Genomic DNA, 18,949 nt, shown 5'->3' on the forward strand with positions numbered 1-18,949 from the left:
TTGTTGGGTAGGTAATCACTCCATCCTAGATTATGTTCAATCTTGGCTTCTTCCATTTATCTGATATGCAATTGATCATTTGATCATCGTGTAGTGATAAGAGATCCGTGGTTTTATTTTTTTACAATTATCTCAAAATAAGTTTATTTGTAAGTAATTATTGTATAGGAGTTTATGAAAATAGTAAATGAATAAATAAGCAAAAGATAAAGAGAGAAATAATTTTATTGAGATTTAAGAAAACAAGGGTATTATGTTTTTATTGATTTTGTATCAGTATGTGTGGGATAAGTGAAGAATGAACTTATTTACTTATAGGATAGAGGGTGTAGGTACAAAGAAGTTTTTTTTGTTGTTCTTTTGAGTTTTGGATCTGGATCGATTTGGCACGTTGACAAAGCCACGTGGAGCTGAAAATGACAACGCAGATCGATATCATATAGGAGTACGCATGGATCTGTCCAGCTAGGCATCGGTAGCGACGGCACGGAATGGAGCTAGCTAGACACGCATGTGTCGCCCATGTTATCCGCCCTCGTCGTCTTCTACCTACTCGTATACTGTCCTACGCACACACACACGCTCTGTGCATTACTATCGTCTTCTTCTTGCAGGAGTTTCAGATCGATCTATATATATCTCGCCGATGTGTTGGAAGCATATGCATCTCTGGGTAGCACGCACAGTGCGGCATGCTGCCGACGGCGAGCACGTCACGTGGCACCTGCCGGCCTCCGCCGCGGAGGTGCCGGCGGCGGAATCCTCCTCGGCCCTGCTGTGTCGGCCGCGGGCGGTGCTACCCATTACCTCTTGCCGGCTGTGTCCATTTTTTTCTCTCTCAATACATCGTCGACAATATCGGTAGGGACACAACTATATGTGTTACGGGTGCATGCTAAAAAACACGATTCAGAAATTTTTTTAATGATTCGTCTATATTTACCATATATATACTATATATCATTCAATTCAAATTTAAATACATATATTAATCTAAACTCAATCAGTAAAACAAGTTTAAACTTAATCAATAAAACAAACGAGTGGCATATCCTTCTATTTCGTTCTAGCTCCTGAGTGTCGACTAGGGTGAATTTCTTTGACCTATTGAGTATTGACAGTCAGGGGATGTTCTGCCGACATTCACGTAAATTATTTGGAGGCCACATCTCATCTTCATCTTTATTGTTCAGGTACAACGGCTCCTCCTGTACGTAGCCAACTTCCTCTTCTCAGTTCTCACTCACCAACGAGAGAAAAAAGAAAAGAAAAAAGCAAAAAAAAAAAAGATGGGTTGCTTCCCATGTGATGTGCGTATTCTGAACGATTCGTCTGCAACTGCATCGTCAGCTCGGGTCGATCGATGGATGGATGTACGGTTCATATCTGACGTGTGATGGATTCGAGCATCACTGACGAATCCTCTCACCGGGGTCAACCACAGATCGCCGTGTCGGAGCGGGGCCCACCTGGCAGCCACAGCACAGTGAGGGGATGGATGAGCAGGACGCCGTGAGAGTTCAGAGAAACATCCATGGAGCCCCCACATGACGCTCACATGGATCTTTTGCAAGCAATGCATCTTCTCCTCTCATCATGCAACGAATTGTAAGTAATTGATTTGAGAAGGAATCTTTCTTTAGCAGAGGGATTAGCACTAATCTAATCATTATTCCAGGCATGTCTCAGAGGAATAATAACAACCTGAACATGCTTCAGAGCACAAGATGCTTCTGAATCCACTCACCATGGTCAAAGGGACTCTGAAAATGTGCTTCTTGATCAGTGTGGGGGGAGGGAAGCTAATTAAAAACAGTACCAGTGCAACTACTACTATTCATTACCTAACTAATCAGCAAGGCTTAAACAATGATCTTGACAGTACTATCAATTGGGACCAACTGATAGAAATAGATGTGAATCAAATCATGCAATGTCCTAACCCCTGAGAGAAAAAGGGAGCGAAAAGGGTTTAGATGGGACGAACCGTGTGTGAGCCATTGCATCTAAGCCTCCCCTTTCTTCTTCGCACACGAGTGCCTGATCATTGAGGGCTCCTCCATGGCATCAATGCCGGCCGTCCTCTGAACTACTACTAGTGTACCACACCCTTCTCATCTCCTTTCCATGGCAATGCATTTTCTCCATTGGTCCAGAGGCCAACTGCATGATCAGAGCATGACAAGGGCAAGGCACCATCCTCTTCTCACTCACCGGCCGTCCATGATTGGCAATCCAATCACTCAAAACTGGGATTCTCCTTGCCACTGGCTAGCTTTGATCAGGTCATCAAGGTATCTATTCCCTTATGTTCCATGTTGCAAGTCATTTTAGTATTGTCCTAAGTTAAATTTTTTTTAGCTTTAACTGAGTTTATTAAAAAAATTTATTAACATCTATAATATTAAATTAGTTTCATTAAATCCATCGATAATAATACATTTATTTGTCATTGTACATGTTGGTGCATTTTTCTATAAATTCGATCAAAATTAGAGAAGTTTGACTTAAAACAAATCTAATATGACCTACAATATGGAACATGAAGAGTAGCTATCTAGGATTGTTGATGCACTTTTCTTTGGAGAAAAATGTAGCGTCCACGCATTCTTAGAGATTCTTTGGAATACATAAATTTTACATGATTTTTGTAGAATTTTGTTCAGTTTCTCCAAGTCTTTTTAAAACTCCACCATTCAAATGATGCCTTAGAGCTTATTCAAAATGCAGGAATTTCATTTCATGAGAAACTGTATAGTTTCCATGGAGATCGCCGTAAAACGTGCAGTCAAAATGGTAATGTGGTAAAGATATGACTTCTAAACGAAAATAGTGGTGAATATTTCACCACCATATGATTCACGGTGAGTACGGTTATGATTTTCAGGGAGAGATTATCACTACCTAATAGTCTGCCGAGAAAAAAAAAAGAACATTGTAGTGTGAGGCATGGATGGGGATAGGTTGTTGGGCTTTTCCTTTCAATCAGTCAAGACGGGGGCCCAAATTTCTTATTTTATTTTTGCGTACCTGAAATCAGTTTCTCCACGTACTCTCCCCACCATTATCCCAGTACAGGTGCAGACTTCAGAGATGTCTGAAGAAAATGAAATGGGAAAAGGAAATGTTATGCTGAATGCATTCGGTGAGAGGCATCATTGTGTTAGACATGTGAGGATCAGAACAAATTCTTGTTGAAAAGCTTACACTTGATATCATCTGCATGCTCTCCCAAGTAACTGTTCAGAGAACATGCTTTGGATATATGAATAGACAATTGTAGAATTTGCAGTTGCCAATATCTGGAAAGAGAATAAAAGGTTCAGAAAGAGATAGAGGAAAACTGATAACTGCTCCTGTAAAGTGTGAACTCCAAAACATGACAGGAGGAAAAAAGATAACCGCAGAGATTTATAAGGCAAGAACAATTTATTTGCATACAAATTAGGTCTGTTCAAATTGTAGCCAAAATAAATTTTTGTAAGTTGGCAATATTGCCAGGTTTTGGCAGGATAGCCACTACTACGTAGTTGCCAAATTCCTTATGTATTTTTTACCAAAGTTGGTAAGAAACCAAATATATACACATATTTGAAACTTTACCAAAAAAAAAATTATGGTTTGAAATGATATCAATCTGAAGAACACCTTAATCACATGTCAAGAACAGAATTTTGTGTTTGTGCAATGTGCCCTTAGTTGGTGAAGCAGGGTGTGAAATGGACAGTAGTCTAATCATTTTGTAGCATTAGCAGTTGAGAACGAAAGGGATTATTCATTACAGAAACAAAGTACTAGTACATAAGATGGAGGAGCTTCATATCCTCTCCATTGCATAGTGCTAAAAAGACATCGCTTGCAGTTAACCTGCACTGCACTCTGCACATCATACTGAGGGCTGAGGCTGCTAAAACCCAGCATTGTACTGTAGATATGATGCCAGAATATCACCAAAGATCTTTCAGACAATGGCCTTATCAATATCACCAAAAAAATATAAATGCAGCTAGAATACAAATAAAAGATCGTATGGCATCAGTATAGGAGTAGTTGAAAACCTGAAGTGATGACACCATCCTTTTCTGGGATTCCTTCCCATCCATAAGGTCTGAATACTCCGCAACAGACAAGTTTCATGCCTGTTTCTTCAGAGATAAGTATGCAGAAGCCAAAAGGGGACAACATGCAGACATGGAGATTAAGATTGTGATACATGTACCATAAAAACAATTATCTCAATTCTCAAGAAGGAATGTGCAGAGAGGACCAGCTTGACATTGCTGCCTTAGGAACCATGAAAAATTTCCTCCTTGTTTTGTTTGTACTTTAATTTTTCCCTCAATGTTCAATGAGATACAAGTAGATATGGTACAGTCATACAATGGAACTACAGAAATAGCTCGTCGGTTGCCGGTATGGAAGGCAGAGCAGATGGCGCCCATTGGTCGAGTCACTATGGTAAATGCGGTATTAATCTCAATACCGATCTATCTGCTGATGGCCATCAATGTGCCAAAGTGGGTGATAAAGGGAATCGATAAGGTCCGTCACAGCTTCCTCTGGGCCGGGAAAGCAAGCGCTAGTGGTGGAAGCTGCCGGGTCGCTTGGGCACGGGTTTGTGCACCCAAATCGTATGGTGGATTGGGTGTCCCTGATCTTGAACGCATGGGACTTGCACTCCGGTGCCGCTGGGCTTGGCAACTGAGGACATCGCCGGAAAAGCCATGGCATGGACTCAACGTTCCGATCTCGCAAAAGGAAAGGAACCTGCTCCAAGTCTCTTTGACATGTCGAGTCGGCAATGGAATGAACGTGCTCTTCTGGGAAGACAACTGGATCCAAGGGTCGTCAATCCGCACCCTTGCGCCGGCTGTGCATGCAGCGGTCGTAGCAAGAACGCGGAATCGCAGGACGGTTCGCGAAGCACTCCAAGGTAGAACATGGATACGGGATATATCTGGGGCTTTGGGAATCCAAGCTATCCTAGAGTACCTCAGCTTGTGGACATCTTTGCAATCCTTGGATGCCCTATCGGAAGAGCCGGATTCAATCATCTGGAGATGGGAGTCGTCAGGAGAATACCCAGCTCGCTCAGCTTATCAGTCCATGTTTGTGGGGAGGGTCCAATTCCAGGACAAGCCTATTTGGGGGTCGTTAGCACCACCCCGATGCCGCTATTTCCTGTGGTTAGTGGCACTAAACAGATGTTGGACGGCCGATCGTTTGCGGAGACGGGGTTTACCACATCCTGATCGGTGCGTCCTGTGTGATCAAGGTGACGAGACGATTGATCATCTCCTGGTCGCATGCCCGGAGTCACGTCAATTGTGGCGGTTCGCACTCCGAGCAATTGGCTTGTCGGACATACTGCCATTCAACGAACCCTCCTTCCTCTTATGGCTTTGTGACAAGAGAATGAAGGTTGCCAAAGCTCAACGACGAGGATTCGACACCGTTGCAGCTTTGATAGCTTGGACTATTTGGAAGGAGCGAAACAACAGGGTCTTCAACCAACAGCAAAAGACCTGGGTCGAAGTGGCAAAGGTGATGGCGGCCGAGGCCGAGCTTTGGCGCTTAGCGAACGCGGCCATGCCGGAGTTACCTCTACCGACCACGGAGTGGCGGTCGCAAAATTTGATAGGAGATTAGGCCTTAGATTTTGTTGTCCATCCGGTACCCTGTCCCCTTCTTTATTTTCATTTTTAAAACTCTGTAAATAATCTTTATTTCTCTTAATACAAAGATGCGCATCTTGCGTATTCCAAAAAAAAAAAGGAACTACAGAAACTCAATTCTGTCAGAACTGATTTTTTCAAGCTGAGTCAGAAGACCTACAACTACAGGAAATACATCTACACATGCATATACATGAGCGATCCTACATACTATTCATCCAACCTAGTATGCCTACTTTTTTCTTCAACACAGAGAAGAACAGTTAGCGATCTAGTTATAAAATGTTGAGCATACAGAGAAGAAATGTGCACCACTATTATAAACATGAACACAAAATTTAAATAGAACAATTGATCTTGTCATGCCTTAGTAATGCCCATAAATACGGCCACAGCTCAAACAAGCAGATAGTATAATATAGTAACTGAGTCTGCATAGAAGCGTACAATCAATGGGTCACAAATAAATTGCATCCTAACATAATTTATATGCTACTGCTGCAATCTAGTATTAAATGTCTGGAAATAGGAAAACCAACCTGATTGTCTTGGTTTTCCATAGGTAGGTAAGGCATGCCATGTCAGTGATGTACCAACATTCAGCTCAAAATGAGACTTCATAGCCACAACCCACAAGTGAATTACAGTTTGGCTTAACGACAAGCCTGACCAAGTTCTGTAACCAAAGTAATCAACAATCAACTTCCTCAACACATATCTGGGTACATGCATAGAAGTTTCATTGCAAGCAGCCAAGCATTCCTAGTGACAGAGCTGGTCGAGAAGCTCAGCTGAACCATTATAAACGAGTCCACGATGCTTATCAAGAAACCAACTTGTCCTAGACTGCAGTATATAACAGTACACTATATTATTAGTAACACGGACAACACCAAATTCCTAGTGATAATATGTTTGTGTTGTGTAAAGATAATAATAAAGATGTGGTCGACAAGCTGATTCGGTAAGTGGCATCTAAACTAGAAATTTTCTCATTAGCATCACCCCTTTTATTCCATTATATGTCCACATTGCTCCGCGTGCACAAAGTGGGGCGCTGTTCATCCACCACAAATTCTGTCCAAGAAAATGGGGCATCATAAAATACAAAATCTCATCAAGATAGGAAATCGAACTTTATCCGTAGCGGTGGCAATACTGCCAACATTCTATACACAGGATACCGCGTCCATCAAGAGTTCGCTATTCTAGCTAGTAAACAAAAGAAAAAAAAACCAACACCCCATTTCAGAAGTTCAGAAGCAACAGATCCAAAGGAACATCACAATTCACATACCACTGTGCAATGTACTTAATTAAGTATAGCCATCAGGAAGCAAGGAAAGAAGTGACCAGTTGACAATTGCTTCCAATTTACAAAAGCCCACGTCAAGAGAGCTCTGGCTCATACCGGCTTCCTTAGGCGTGAAATCCTTCTCATCTTCTATCACATTATCAGTTCCAAGTGCCAGCACTGAAACGGTCAGGTCTCCCTCACCTTCCACGGAAACAACATGGCGTGAAAGCTTGATCATGCGATCAGCAGTAACAGGCACCATCTCACAATATCCAGAATCAAGCAGCAGGACTTTATTGTCTTTTAGACTGGGGGTATGGGCAGTGAATGCACCACGAAAACCATCTTGCCATGACCCATCAATGATACTCACACTGATTGAGGCCTCCAAGGACTCAACAACAAAGCCAAATGTCAACTCCAGCGTGCTAAGCCTGCTAGTGTACTCTCTATTAACCAAGCGTGTTTCACCTCTATCAGAAGCACCGGTGAGCGGGACAGCTAAAAAGCTTAAATCTTTATCCTCAGATTCGACAGAGCCCTTCACTTTCAGCGGGGCCTCAAAATACACAGGGTCAGATACCACAACAGCACGCGTAGGACCTGTCAGTAATAAATATCGATCCTGCATGCAATGCGCAAATTAAGTAAATAATATTACTTCAACAGCTCGTAGTAAGACATGACTACATGTATATAAAAAGAAAGTTTATCCATTGATGTTTTCTCCATCATCAAGTGCAACTTGATGAAAATAAGCATGAAATGGGAGTCTGGTGCCACAGCAAAAAAGAAAAAAGAACTTATAGGGAGCACTGCCACTAGCGAATAAATTGAGTTGGTTCAGCATGCAAATTGAAATATTTCAGAAACCTTGAAATTGAGTGAACCAATATGTACAAACAATAAGAAATCTGATGACAAAGAAAAGCTAAATTTGGCAGCACAAAAACATTACAAAACCATATACAAATGCAAAGTGCATATAATAAATGATACGGCATGCACAACATAAAAAAAACAAAAAGAACCATTCGCTTGGCACATTAGTGACAGAAAATACAGGATATCTGTTGAGGTGTGCATATTCTATAGACACATTAAAGCATGCTTATTTCAGACATTCGATCTACAATGCCTTGCGAATAGTCCTATAATATTCTCAATCCAAAATTTCAAAACAGTAGCAACTGGAGTACTGAATATAGAAGAATAGAATGCTAACCTAAACTGGAAGCATGCCTGACCTGTTCATTTTGTCTATGCACCGTGGGTGCACACATAAATGGCCTATAACTCTTAAAGAGCAGTCAGTTGCAGGTACTCAACAAATCTCAGTTAGCTATAGATCATACTTTTCGCCAACATGCTATTAACTCTTGATCAATCTTTTTATTGGCATACCACTAAAAAGTTAAACATAATCACTAAATTGGCAACCAAAATGCATCGATCATACACTAAAATTCAACTTGCCCATTGACGTGTAGAAGACATCAAGATATAACACGTTTTGTGGAAGCACAAACGCTTTGCAAGGATGCTTATTAGCAATGCTATTTCCACATTTAGATCTCTATTAAAAGCTAAACTTTTGATTTGACACGCAGCACAATTTCCATGGCTAGTAGGCAATTGATGCAGTTTCATTTGTTTGGAGCACAGTTTAGAACAACTTACAAAGTAATTTGTACCACAGACTTCACAAGCATTTCGATAGCCATAGCAATACGGATTAGTATGTTTAGTTATGGTAGGAATGGTTTTCTATGTAAATTGAGCTGTCTTTATGATTCTGATATAAGTAACAAATGTGGCAATCCTATACTTAGCCATGGCAATGCATTACTAGAAGCAAGCAAATTGTATCACCATGTATAAGTACAGTCTTCTAAAAGTCCATTTGAGGTGGGCTAATTTGATATGAAGAAACCAAGGAATAAAGTGCAACAAATATCTCTATATATAAATAGTAAAAACTACTAGTAGCACAATGTGTGTCCACGCACAAATCATTATTTAATTATGCAGAAGGAAGAAATATAAAACGATGTACAATAGGAAATAAAGTGCACCTCTTTAGTAATTGTTTGGCAGTTATCCCTGGTGTGGTTGAAGATCATAATGCGGTTGCGGTCAATCGTGTCGCGCGCAGCAATGAGACCAAACACATTGATCGGCCACTGTAAGCCCCCTCTTATTCCCTTTATTTTGACCGAGATGATCTGCAGAGTGTGACGGACTGAAATATGTCTCGGCATAGGGTCGTCCTTACGGTGCGTATAGCGCATGGGTGGTATAGGCGCTGCATGTAGCGAGTATCAATCAACCAAAGAATACATACAGTAGATAATGCAATCCTAACAAAGTAGTGATCAACCCTAAAGAACCCAATCCAATCAATTCCTATGTACTCCCAATGAATTACTATCAATATGCTATCAAGGAGTATATAATATAAAAGGAATCAAAGAATGTATCAATGAATTACTGACAGATTGTGTCGTAGGGACCGAAGATGGCGGACCAACGGTATTCCCAGTCCTCGCGGTACTCGCGAGCCTTGACGCCCAGTGTGTCGGACCAGTCTTCGTTGGGGTACTTGGCCATCTCCTTGGCTATCTCCTTCAGGGTCTCCCTCGCCTTCCTGTGCCACTCCGCCGCCTTCTGCTCCATGCGCAACTCCAATTCGGGGTCTCTCTTCTTGCTACTCGGCGCCCCGCATTCCCCCTCCCCTAATCCGCGTTCTCCCTTCTTTCTACTCGCCTCCGCCTCCTCCTCCTCCTCCTCCTCTTCCTCTACCTCCTTCTCCATCTAGCCGCAGATGCTGTAAACCCAACACAAAGAAAACCTAGGTTGTGGGGGGATAATTAAATCTCGCGTAGGGGAGGGGTGAAATATATTTTTTATGCCGGGCCTACGCTGGAGGCCCATGTAACTGCGCTCGTTTGTTGTGGGGCCAGCCCAGCCCAGCCCAAGGCCCACCAAACCTACAGACAAGTCGGGTCCCCCCGCCTACCCGCCCACCGGCCTGGCCACAAACCGCCGCCACGCTGGACCGCCTGGTACGGAAATGGGTCCCACAGGTCAGAACCCGGCTGCGGCACGCCACATGTCACGGGTGGCCCCCACGCGTCAGCGTCACGCTCTTCGGGTTCTCCGCCTCCGCTGTTCCGTCTCCGACTTCCCCACCACGAAAATAAATTCGATTTTTTTTTCCTTTCCGTTTTTCTCCATTTCGCTGACACGGCACGCGCATACGGACAACGCCACGCCGAGTTCGCTCGTCTCCGCTCTCGCTGCGTCGGTGATCTGATGGCGGCGGCGGCGGCGTCGGCGGCGCCGCGCGTCCTCTCCGCGGAGCCGAGGAGGAGGGATCCGGTCGCCGTGGGAGTCCCCCCGTGGCGGCTGTCACCGGGGAGTAGGGTTCGCGCCGCCTCGCGCGCTCGCCAGGTACCCCTCACCCATTATTTCCCCTTTGCTTTCGGTGATCGAATTGGCTTGCTCGTCAGATTCGTAGTAATGGACTGTTGTTAGGAGATAATGCGTTGTGGGGTTGTGGGTGTTTTCGTCTGTTGTTGATTGATTGGAGCTTAATCGCTAGGCTTTTGGGTGCAATTTTTGGTAAAGTGGTAGGCGGGTGGCGACCGGGTGATCAGCGTAATGCAGATGCAAGCAGGGCAGAAGCAGAAATGCATTATTACTATTAAGTGCACTTTTTGTAGTACACATTTCTTGCGTGTTTGAAAACCCTTAGTCTTTGTTTAGTTCACACCGTGGATTGTGTTTGTCGTTATGTTGTCGTGCTCATACAAATTTCCCTGATATATAAACCTATCATTTGGAGTAGGATGCACAGGGAAACATTGTTAGGTAACTAAAGGGTCTAATTGTCACCGGTTATGTGTTTTTAAGACTCTTTTTAGGTCGTGATCTGTTATTAGTGTAGGTGTGAGCAATAATGCTTTGGTAATTATATATAGAGGACTTTTACAGTACATTCTACCGCTAGTATATACTAGCAGTATGTGAAAAGGTAGATTTGGTATTTGTTAAAACTATGAAAAGGGCTGTTTAGTAATTTGAAATTGAGATTTATTTCTTGCGATTTAATTCAATCGGGAGTTCTTCGATCTCGTCGTCCGGGCGTTGTAGCGCTCCCATCGCGCGTGGCGACGGCGCGAGTTGAGGCGTAGCGATTCCTTCGACGGTCGGATTTAATCTAGTAGATTGAGTTTGCAATGGGCATGATTTGCGTAAGAACACTAGGGAAAAAACTGGTCAGGGATAAAACCACATGATAGTGTAAATAGATTTGATCTGTTCACAGCAATGAAGTGGATTATCTCATACATTTCTTGGTTCGATCAGTTTCTAAGTGTCTGAATCCCTAACACATACCAAGTCCTTAATTCATTGAACTTAATTAAGAAAGAACGGCGGCGCCGATTGTGGTCGTCGGCAGCTTGCAGAAGAAATTAGCGGCGACGATCGCCCATGCGCGCAGCATCGAGAAAAAAAAAGGGCTTCGACTGGGTGGGCGGCTATCGATCGGATCTGACCAAGTGAGGAAACGTGAATTTAAAAAATTAACCCCCCCCCCCCCCACACACACACACACACATAAATAGATAAAAAGACAAATATACCCTAAACAATTTATACTGCAGGATATTTGGGAGGAAGATCAGATGAATTTACACCGTTAGATCAAATATACTGGTAGTATATACTAGCAGTAGAATGTACCGTAAAAGTCCTCTTATATATAATGTGTAGTGCAATAGGAAGTGTGTCTGGTGGCTAACTTAGTGCTCTAAATTCCTACCGAATTATTTACAGTGTTGAGAACCTTGCTGCAAGGATACTGGCCTGCCTTCTTGAGTTATGAATTTTTGCTACAGCTGCTGATGCATTTGTGAGCTTCTGATCATGATTGTGTATTTTGCTTTTATGGCTTTAGGAAAATGTTCGTCGTGGCCAGTTGATATCGACTAATATCAAATCAAGGCCATTGCTGTGCCCTCCATGCCGTTGTGCTCAGATGGCATTGGCCAACACAAGGATTGCTTATCAGCCTGATGTTCAGAAGCATAGTGGAGTTTTGGTAAGGAAGATTGAAGCTTCAGAAGTATACAAACTTCATTCCTTGCTGACAAATCGTTTCTGTTCATTCCCTGCAGGCCTATGAGCTGGTTCAAGGGAGCCTTGTACGTATTGCATTCATACGAACTCAGTGACATGTCACTAGTTGTTAAATAATGTTAGCTAGAAGTTAAATGGTCAAATGTTATGGTGTAAGACAAGCTATTCATAGCCATCACTTCACCTCAGGTGCAATGGAACTCATTTATGGACAAATCAGTACCTGATCCACCAACAGCTGTTCTCCTTCATGGCATCCTTGGGAGCAGGAAAAACTGGGGTAATTGAGAAGTGCTTGCTTTCCTATTGCATACTTTGTTTCCTGGTGTATTGGGTTTGTTGTTGTGTTCAGTTTGCAGAGTGAAATACTGACACATTTTAAAGCTGTTTTGGCTGTATAAATGCATTTAATCACAAAATTAATTAACTGTGTTGATTTGAAGGATCTTTTGCGAAGAGGCTGGCTCAGGAATTTCCGATGTGGCAGGTTACTTTATCTAAAATTCTGCTCGCAATCTGACTTATTTCACAGCATAAAGAAAGAAACTGTACCTGCCTTTTCCTCATGCAGTTCCTCTTGGTTGATTTGCGTTGCCATGGAGATTCAGCGTCAATTAAGAAAAGAGGACCGCATACTGTTGCCTCAACTGCTCTTGATGTTCTAAAGCTGGTTTGTGTTTTCGTCTTACTGCTATTTCTGTCTTAGCTTCTATTATCTACACACTGAGTTAAATATGTCTGTGGCACTGATATCAAATATCAATATATGGAATCACAAAATATATATGCATGTGCTTGGGTAGTTGTGTTATATGCCTTTGTTGCATTGAGAGAATGGTTAGAACTCAAAATGCTTGAGAACTTTGCATACCTTTTTTGCCGCCATGCACATGTCAGTTAGCTTAGGCTGAGTTTGTGAGTGAAGGTTTCCAACGAAACGGCAGATTAGCGCATGATTAATTAAATATTAGCTAAAACAAACTTTAAAAATGAATTAATATGATTTTTTTTAAAGTAACTTTCCTATAGAAACTTTTTACAAAAAACATAATGTTTAACAGTTTGGATAGCGTGCACGCAAAAAATGAGGAGATAGAAGTTGGGAAATGGGAGTTTAGAACACAGCCTTAGTAGGACAAGGTTTAGGTCAAACGTTTGTAACTTTGATTATCAATAACTTTTAAAATATTTAGTTTAAAGGCACTAAACAATATATATATATTTGTCTTACAAGATACTATAATAAAAGTAAAAATGTTTTTATTTATTGTACATATTATAACAGAAAAACATAGTCAAAGATATATTTTGGAGGCCGTGTCATTGTCCAAAAGGTTTTCCTGGGTCTGGGCTTTCATTTCTTGTTATTTTATATCTTAGTAGCTTTCAGTTCACCTCAGCCTTTTTCCCATTTATCTGTCACCTTATGCTAATTAATCCAAAATGCAACAGATAGTGCAGCTCAGGCTAACCCCACGGGTGCTGGTTGGTCACAGCTTTGGTGGAAAAGGTTTTCCTGTTTCCTTTGTCTCCCCTTACCATACATTTATGGTATGATTTAGATTGTAAATAATCCACGAGCGTCCCAGTCCTCACGGATTTTCTTTGCAGTGGCTCTGAGCATGGTAGAACAAGCTGCAAAACCGCTTGCACGTCCTGTCAGGGTAATCATGAGTACTTTTCTGAATGGTTTTAGTGTGACAATTATGGGTGATATTTCTAATCTTTTGTCTAAGTTTATTCTGTATATTGTGTCCCCTAAAGGTATGGGTTCTTGATGCTACTCCTGGCAAGGTTCGTGCTGGGGGAGATGGCGAAGATCACCCTGCTGAACTTATTGAGTCCCTCAGAAGAATGCCTATGCAGGTTGGCCTTTTAGTGTTATATGTACACCTATATCACTGCAAAATTGAGTCTGCAGAAGTGGATGCTATATGTTTCACCATATGCTTTCTGTTTTCTGAACTTTAAACCCAGGTTTCTTCAAAGCAAGAAGTGGTGGATGCTCTAGTTAAAGAACAATTTTCTGTGGATGTTGCACGGGTATGCTTGAATACTCCCCTGATGTCAAGGCACCCTTCCAAGCTTACTTGATTTGACTGGCATAAAAACGTCACTTGATTTTTCATCTGCCATGAAACAAAAGGCATTTCAATGCATCACTGATTCTTTGTTTCAGTGGGTGGCTACAAATCTCCGACGAAGCAGTCCATTAGGGTCACTATCGTCTTCAAGCTTCTCATGGATTTTTGACCTAAATGGCATATCTGACATGTACAAGTCCTATGAAGAGACTAACTTATGGTAAATCCTTCATGATTCCTTTTTGTAATCATCTAGACCTGCAACATGTACTATTAAGCTATAAACTATTTGGATGTGCCGTTCAGGGGGATTGTAGAGAATGTACCAAGGGGTGTTCATATTAATTTCCTTAAAGCTGAAAGAAGTTTGCATAGATGGGCTCTTGATGATCTCCAGAGAATTCATACTGCTGAGGAACTGGCTGCAGATGAGGGTGGAGGAGTTGAAATGCACGTGCTTGAAGATGCTGGACATTGGGTATGCTTACTATATCCTTGTAATTACTCCTAGATCTTCTGGCAGCATTCTCCATAAGATAGTACTGTGATGAAAAAGTAGTATTCTTTACTACAGCTTAGATTAGATACCCTTATATTAACCATGTGCTCATGGGTCAGGGTCATAACCATCTGACATACCTGTGCTAATTATGATGTTGCATATAATACAGATTTACTGACAACAAATAAGATTTAATTGTGGTCTTATCTCCTTTCAGGTTCATGCAGATAACCCTGATGGGCTATTTAGAATTCTCTCATCAACCTTCCGCATCGAGGCTACCATAAGAGGGATGCAGAATTGAGGTGCAGAAGCCCCAAAACAGCTTCTGCACTATGCAGTACTACTGTACGTGCGTAGGGTAGACAATACATTACATGAAGAGAGAAGACACATGAAAGGCATCAACACAAACTTGTATTCAGTTTTGTAGAATATGAAGAGCTGAAAAAACTTCAGCGAGGGATCAAGCTAACTGCCAACATTGTTGTGTGTGGGTCATTTGTTCATTCATTTGATTCTTCGATCTTGTATGTAACATGACAGTCGGCTGCAGTTCTTGGAGGAAAAACCTGTAATTATGTTCTCATGCAATGAACAGATGTGTAGGTGTTACAGATTTTGGTTTCAGTCTTCACTTGAGATATCAAATATGCTATTTTCCTCTGACTCGTCGAAATTAGTCCTTCGTCCAAGATCTCTTCAGCTGTGCTCCATCCTTCATATTTGTTTGATGAACGGAATTCTACAGTACTGTTCTCGTCAAGAGGTCAAGAAAACTCCATGAGTTCTTGTTTTACACATTCATAATACCGGACGCTAAAACTACGGTTTAGCAAAGAATCTTCTATACCGAAAATTGTTTGCACAGCAATTCCTACTAGTTTAATACTAGTCATCAGCGTAGCATGGCTGTCAAGTCAAACAATGAGCTCTGCAAAATAAAAAGTCAAACAAAGAGTTCTTATTGAGTAGGTAAGTGAAAATTCTCCCTGGATAACACGGGTGATCTCAGGTTCTCAACTGACAGCTGGGAAAAAACGACGCATATGGATAATTTTTTCATTTTTGAAAAACGTGTTCTTTAGTAGTTTCTTAACAAGTCAGTTCTCTAAAGCTACCTATCCATTGTTCAATTGCCGCCGAGTTGACACAATTAACACCAAGCAATGGTCATTAGCGCTGACACAATGACATACTCCTAATTAGTACTGCAATTTTGGGTCCTTGGGTTGTTAGAATTCATAACTAACTGAGATGCGAGATTTCACCTTAGTTTACAGCAGCTGCAGATATTAGCTTCGGTGGTGCAGGATTGATGCCAGCCATGGCGGACAATCCTCCATTGATCATGCTCCTCGCGTTCTTGTTCTCTGCTCTTCTTCTTCTTTCTCCGGCTCATGGCGGCAGCCGCCTTCAAAGAGGTGAATCGCTCTCCGTGGAACGCGCCTCCGACATCCTCGTGTCCTCCAATGGCGTTTTCGCGTTCGGCTTCTACAACCTCTCCTCCACCGTCTTCACCGTCTCCGTCTGGTTCGCCGCCTCCGCCGGCCGGACCGTCGCCTGGACGGCCAACCGCGACCGGCCGGTGCACGGCGCGGGGTCGAAGCTCACGCTGCGGCGAGACGGGCGCCTCGTGCTCGCCGACTACGACGGCACGCCGGTGTGGCAGACCAACTCGAGCTCCGGCGCCGCCGCCGCCGCGGAGCTGACGGACTCCGGCAACCTCGTCGTGACAAGCCATGGCGGGGACGTGTTGTGGCAGAGCTTCGACTACCCGACCGACACGCTGCTGCCGGGGCAGCCGGTGACGGCGACGGCGAGGCTGTCCACGACGGACGTGCTCCACCCGACGAGCCACTACGCGCTCCGGTTCGACGATCGCTACCTCCTCTCGCTGGCGTACGACGGCCCGGACATCTCCAACATCTACTGGCCGGACCCCGACGCCAGCAGCTGGGCCAACGGCAGGATCTCCTACAACGCCAGCCGCCGGGGCGTGCTCGACGACGCCGGCAGGTTCCTCGCCAGCGACAACACCACGTTCGTCGCGTCCGACACGGGCGCCGCCGCCGGCGGCGTCACGTGGCGGCGGCTGACGCTGGACCACGACGGCAACCTCCGGCTGTACAGCCTGCGCGACGCCGACGGGGGGTGGTCGGTTTCTTGGATGGCCTTCTCCCAGCCGTGCGGCATCCATGGCCTCTGCGGCTGGAACGGCCTCTGCGTGTACACGCCGCGGCCCGCATGCTCGTGCCCTCCAGGCTACGTTCCCGCCGACGCCGGCGACCGCGGCAAGGGCTGCCGGCCGACGTTCAACCTCACCTGCGGCGGCGGCGGTGGCCGGCCGGAGATGGGCTTCGCGCGGCTGCCGCAGACAGACTTCTGGGGCTCCGACCTCAACCTCTTCTCCTCCATCTCCGTCGACGGATGCAAGGCGGCGTGCCTCGAGCTCTGCAACTGCGTGGCGTTCGAGTACAAGGATGACGTCAGCGACTGCTACCTCAAGTCGGCGCTCTTCAACGGCAAGACCTACCCCGGCTACCCCGGCACGGTGTACCTCAAGCTTCCGGCGAACTTGGTGGCGGAGTCAGACACCTACACCGCCGCCCCGGCCGCCACCGCCGCCGTTAATCTCGCCTGCGACGCCGCGCGAACAGAGGAGGTTCTCCTCTCCTTCCCGGCCGCCTCCCCGGACACGTCGTCCTGGCGCTACTACTACGGGTTCCTCTCGGCGTTCTTCGCCGTGGAGCTCTGCTTCATCGCCTTCGGGTGGTGGTTCACGGCGAGAAGCCGGCCGGCGACGTCGGAGCAATGGGCGGCGGAGGAAGGGTACAGGGTGGTCACCGACCATTTCCGGCGGTTCACCTACGGCGAGCTCAGGAAGGCAACCAAGAACTTCAAGGACGTGATCGGCCATGGCCGGTACGGCTCCGTGTACAGGGGCGTCCTCGCCGGCGCCGGCGACGACCGCGCCGTGGCCGTCAAGAAACTCAAGGCCGCGACGCCGCAGCGTGGGGATGACGAGTTCGAGACCGAGGTGAGCGTCGTCGGCCGGATCAACCACATGAACCTGGTGAGAATCCGCGGCGTCTGCTCGGAGCGCCACCGCCGGCGGCGGCTGCTGGTGTACGAGTACGTGGACAACGGGTCGCTCGCCACGTGGCTGTTTGGCGCCAAGGAGACTCTCAATTGGAACCAAAGGTACAACATTGCCGTTGGTGTGGCCAAAGGTTTGGCCTATCTCCACCATGAGTGCCTCGACTGGATCATCCACTGCGACATCAAGCCAGAGAACATACTTCTCGACGAGGATTTCGAGCCCAAGATCAGCGATTTCGGGCTCGCGAAGATGCAACAGAGGAGGGATCTCGATGATCCCGCCTCGTTTAGCATCAAAGGGACCAGAGGGTACATGGCTCCGGAATGGGTTTCGAGTCTTCCGATAACCGAAAAGGTTGACGTGTACAGCTACGGTGTTGTGCTTCTGGAGCTGGTTAGAGGGGCCAGAATGGCGGATTTGGCCACGGATAGCGTTGGTGATACGGAGATTGCGATGAGACAGTTGGTGTGGAAGATCAGGGAAGGGTTGAAGATTGGTGATCGGTCATGGGTAATCAGCTTGGTGGATCGTAGGTTGAATGGTAGCTTCGTTTACTCACAAGTGGCGTTGATGCTGGAGGTGGCTACGTCGTGTTTGGAGAAAGAAAGGAACCAAAGACCAAGTATGAATGATGTAGTTAAGAAGTTTTACACATCAGACAAAAAGGTTGAATTCATTGGGGAAATGTCAAGCTAGCAAGCAATCTGATGGCAATGTTGTAGTTGTAAACCTCCTGTACAAACTTCAACTATAGTGAAAAGGAATTCTTTTTTGATACTCTTTGTGCTAGTAAATCAACTTTTTATGCCATCATTATGTTAGTAAACCAACTTCCATACCATCGTTATATCAGTAAACCGACTTTCGTACCATCGTGCATCGTTGTTATGCTAGTTCCATAAAAACTTAGAAGTTGACCACTAACTTTGACACTATAGCTGTTTGAATTTAGACAAACATAACGATCATAGCTCATGTGTAAAGATTAAAAAAAAAAGTATAGGTGGCTTATGAGTCGATCGATGCTCAATGGTCAATGTGCTAGGCTGCTAGCTTCTATTGGCTCCGACCATCGGTTGGGCCGGCCCAACTGGCACGTTGACCTAAAGATTGGGCTAGGCCCATGCGTTAATTCGATTAGTA

At 44.6% G+C, this 18,949-nt stretch overlaps 3 protein-coding genes across 3 annotated transcripts; 2 read left to right on the forward strand and 1 right to left on the reverse strand.

The window, feature by feature from the left end:
* Window positions 1-6,798: 6,798 nt before the first annotated feature.
* LOC127764593 (uncharacterized) lies at window positions 6,799-9,828 on the reverse strand. Its single transcript, XM_052289492.1, has 3 exons — window positions 9,468-9,828; window positions 9,048-9,277; window positions 6,799-7,597 (listed from the first exon to the last, which is right to left on the reverse strand). Exons 1-3 carry the CDS (start codon window positions 9,784-9,786, stop codon window positions 6,992-6,994), a joined length of 1,155 nt encoding a protein of 384 aa, XP_052145452.1. The 5' UTR covers window positions 9,787-9,828; the 3' UTR covers window positions 6,799-6,991.
* A 386-nt stretch (window positions 9,829-10,214) lies between these two features.
* Window positions 10,215-15,333, forward strand: LOC127760686 (abhydrolase domain-containing protein C22H12.03). Its single transcript, XM_052284985.1, has 13 exons — window positions 10,215-10,425; window positions 11,936-12,079; window positions 12,156-12,182; window positions 12,307-12,397; window positions 12,561-12,604; window positions 12,689-12,787; window positions 13,570-13,627; window positions 13,729-13,781; window positions 13,882-13,983; window positions 14,095-14,160; window positions 14,297-14,421; window positions 14,508-14,679; window positions 14,921-15,333. The coding sequence occupies exons 1-13, from the start codon at window positions 10,288-10,290 to the stop codon at window positions 15,005-15,007; spliced, it is 1,206 nt and encodes a 401-aa protein (XP_052140945.1). The 5' UTR covers window positions 10,215-10,287; the 3' UTR covers window positions 15,008-15,333.
* Window positions 15,334-15,436: 103 nt separating this feature from the next.
* LOC127760685 (putative receptor protein kinase ZmPK1) lies at window positions 15,437-18,588 on the forward strand. Its single transcript, XM_052284984.1, has one exon. The coding sequence runs from the start codon at window positions 16,022-16,024 to the stop codon at window positions 18,500-18,502; it is 2,481 nt and encodes an 826-aa protein (XP_052140944.1). The 5' UTR covers window positions 15,437-16,021; the 3' UTR covers window positions 18,503-18,588.
* Window positions 18,589-18,949: the final 361 nt, after the last annotated feature.

This window comes from Oryza glaberrima, chromosome 1 (assembly GCF_000147395.1).
Source record: "Oryza glaberrima chromosome 1, OglaRS2, whole genome shotgun sequence".
Lineage (NCBI taxonomy): Eukaryota > Viridiplantae > Streptophyta > Magnoliopsida > Poales > Poaceae > Oryza > Oryza glaberrima.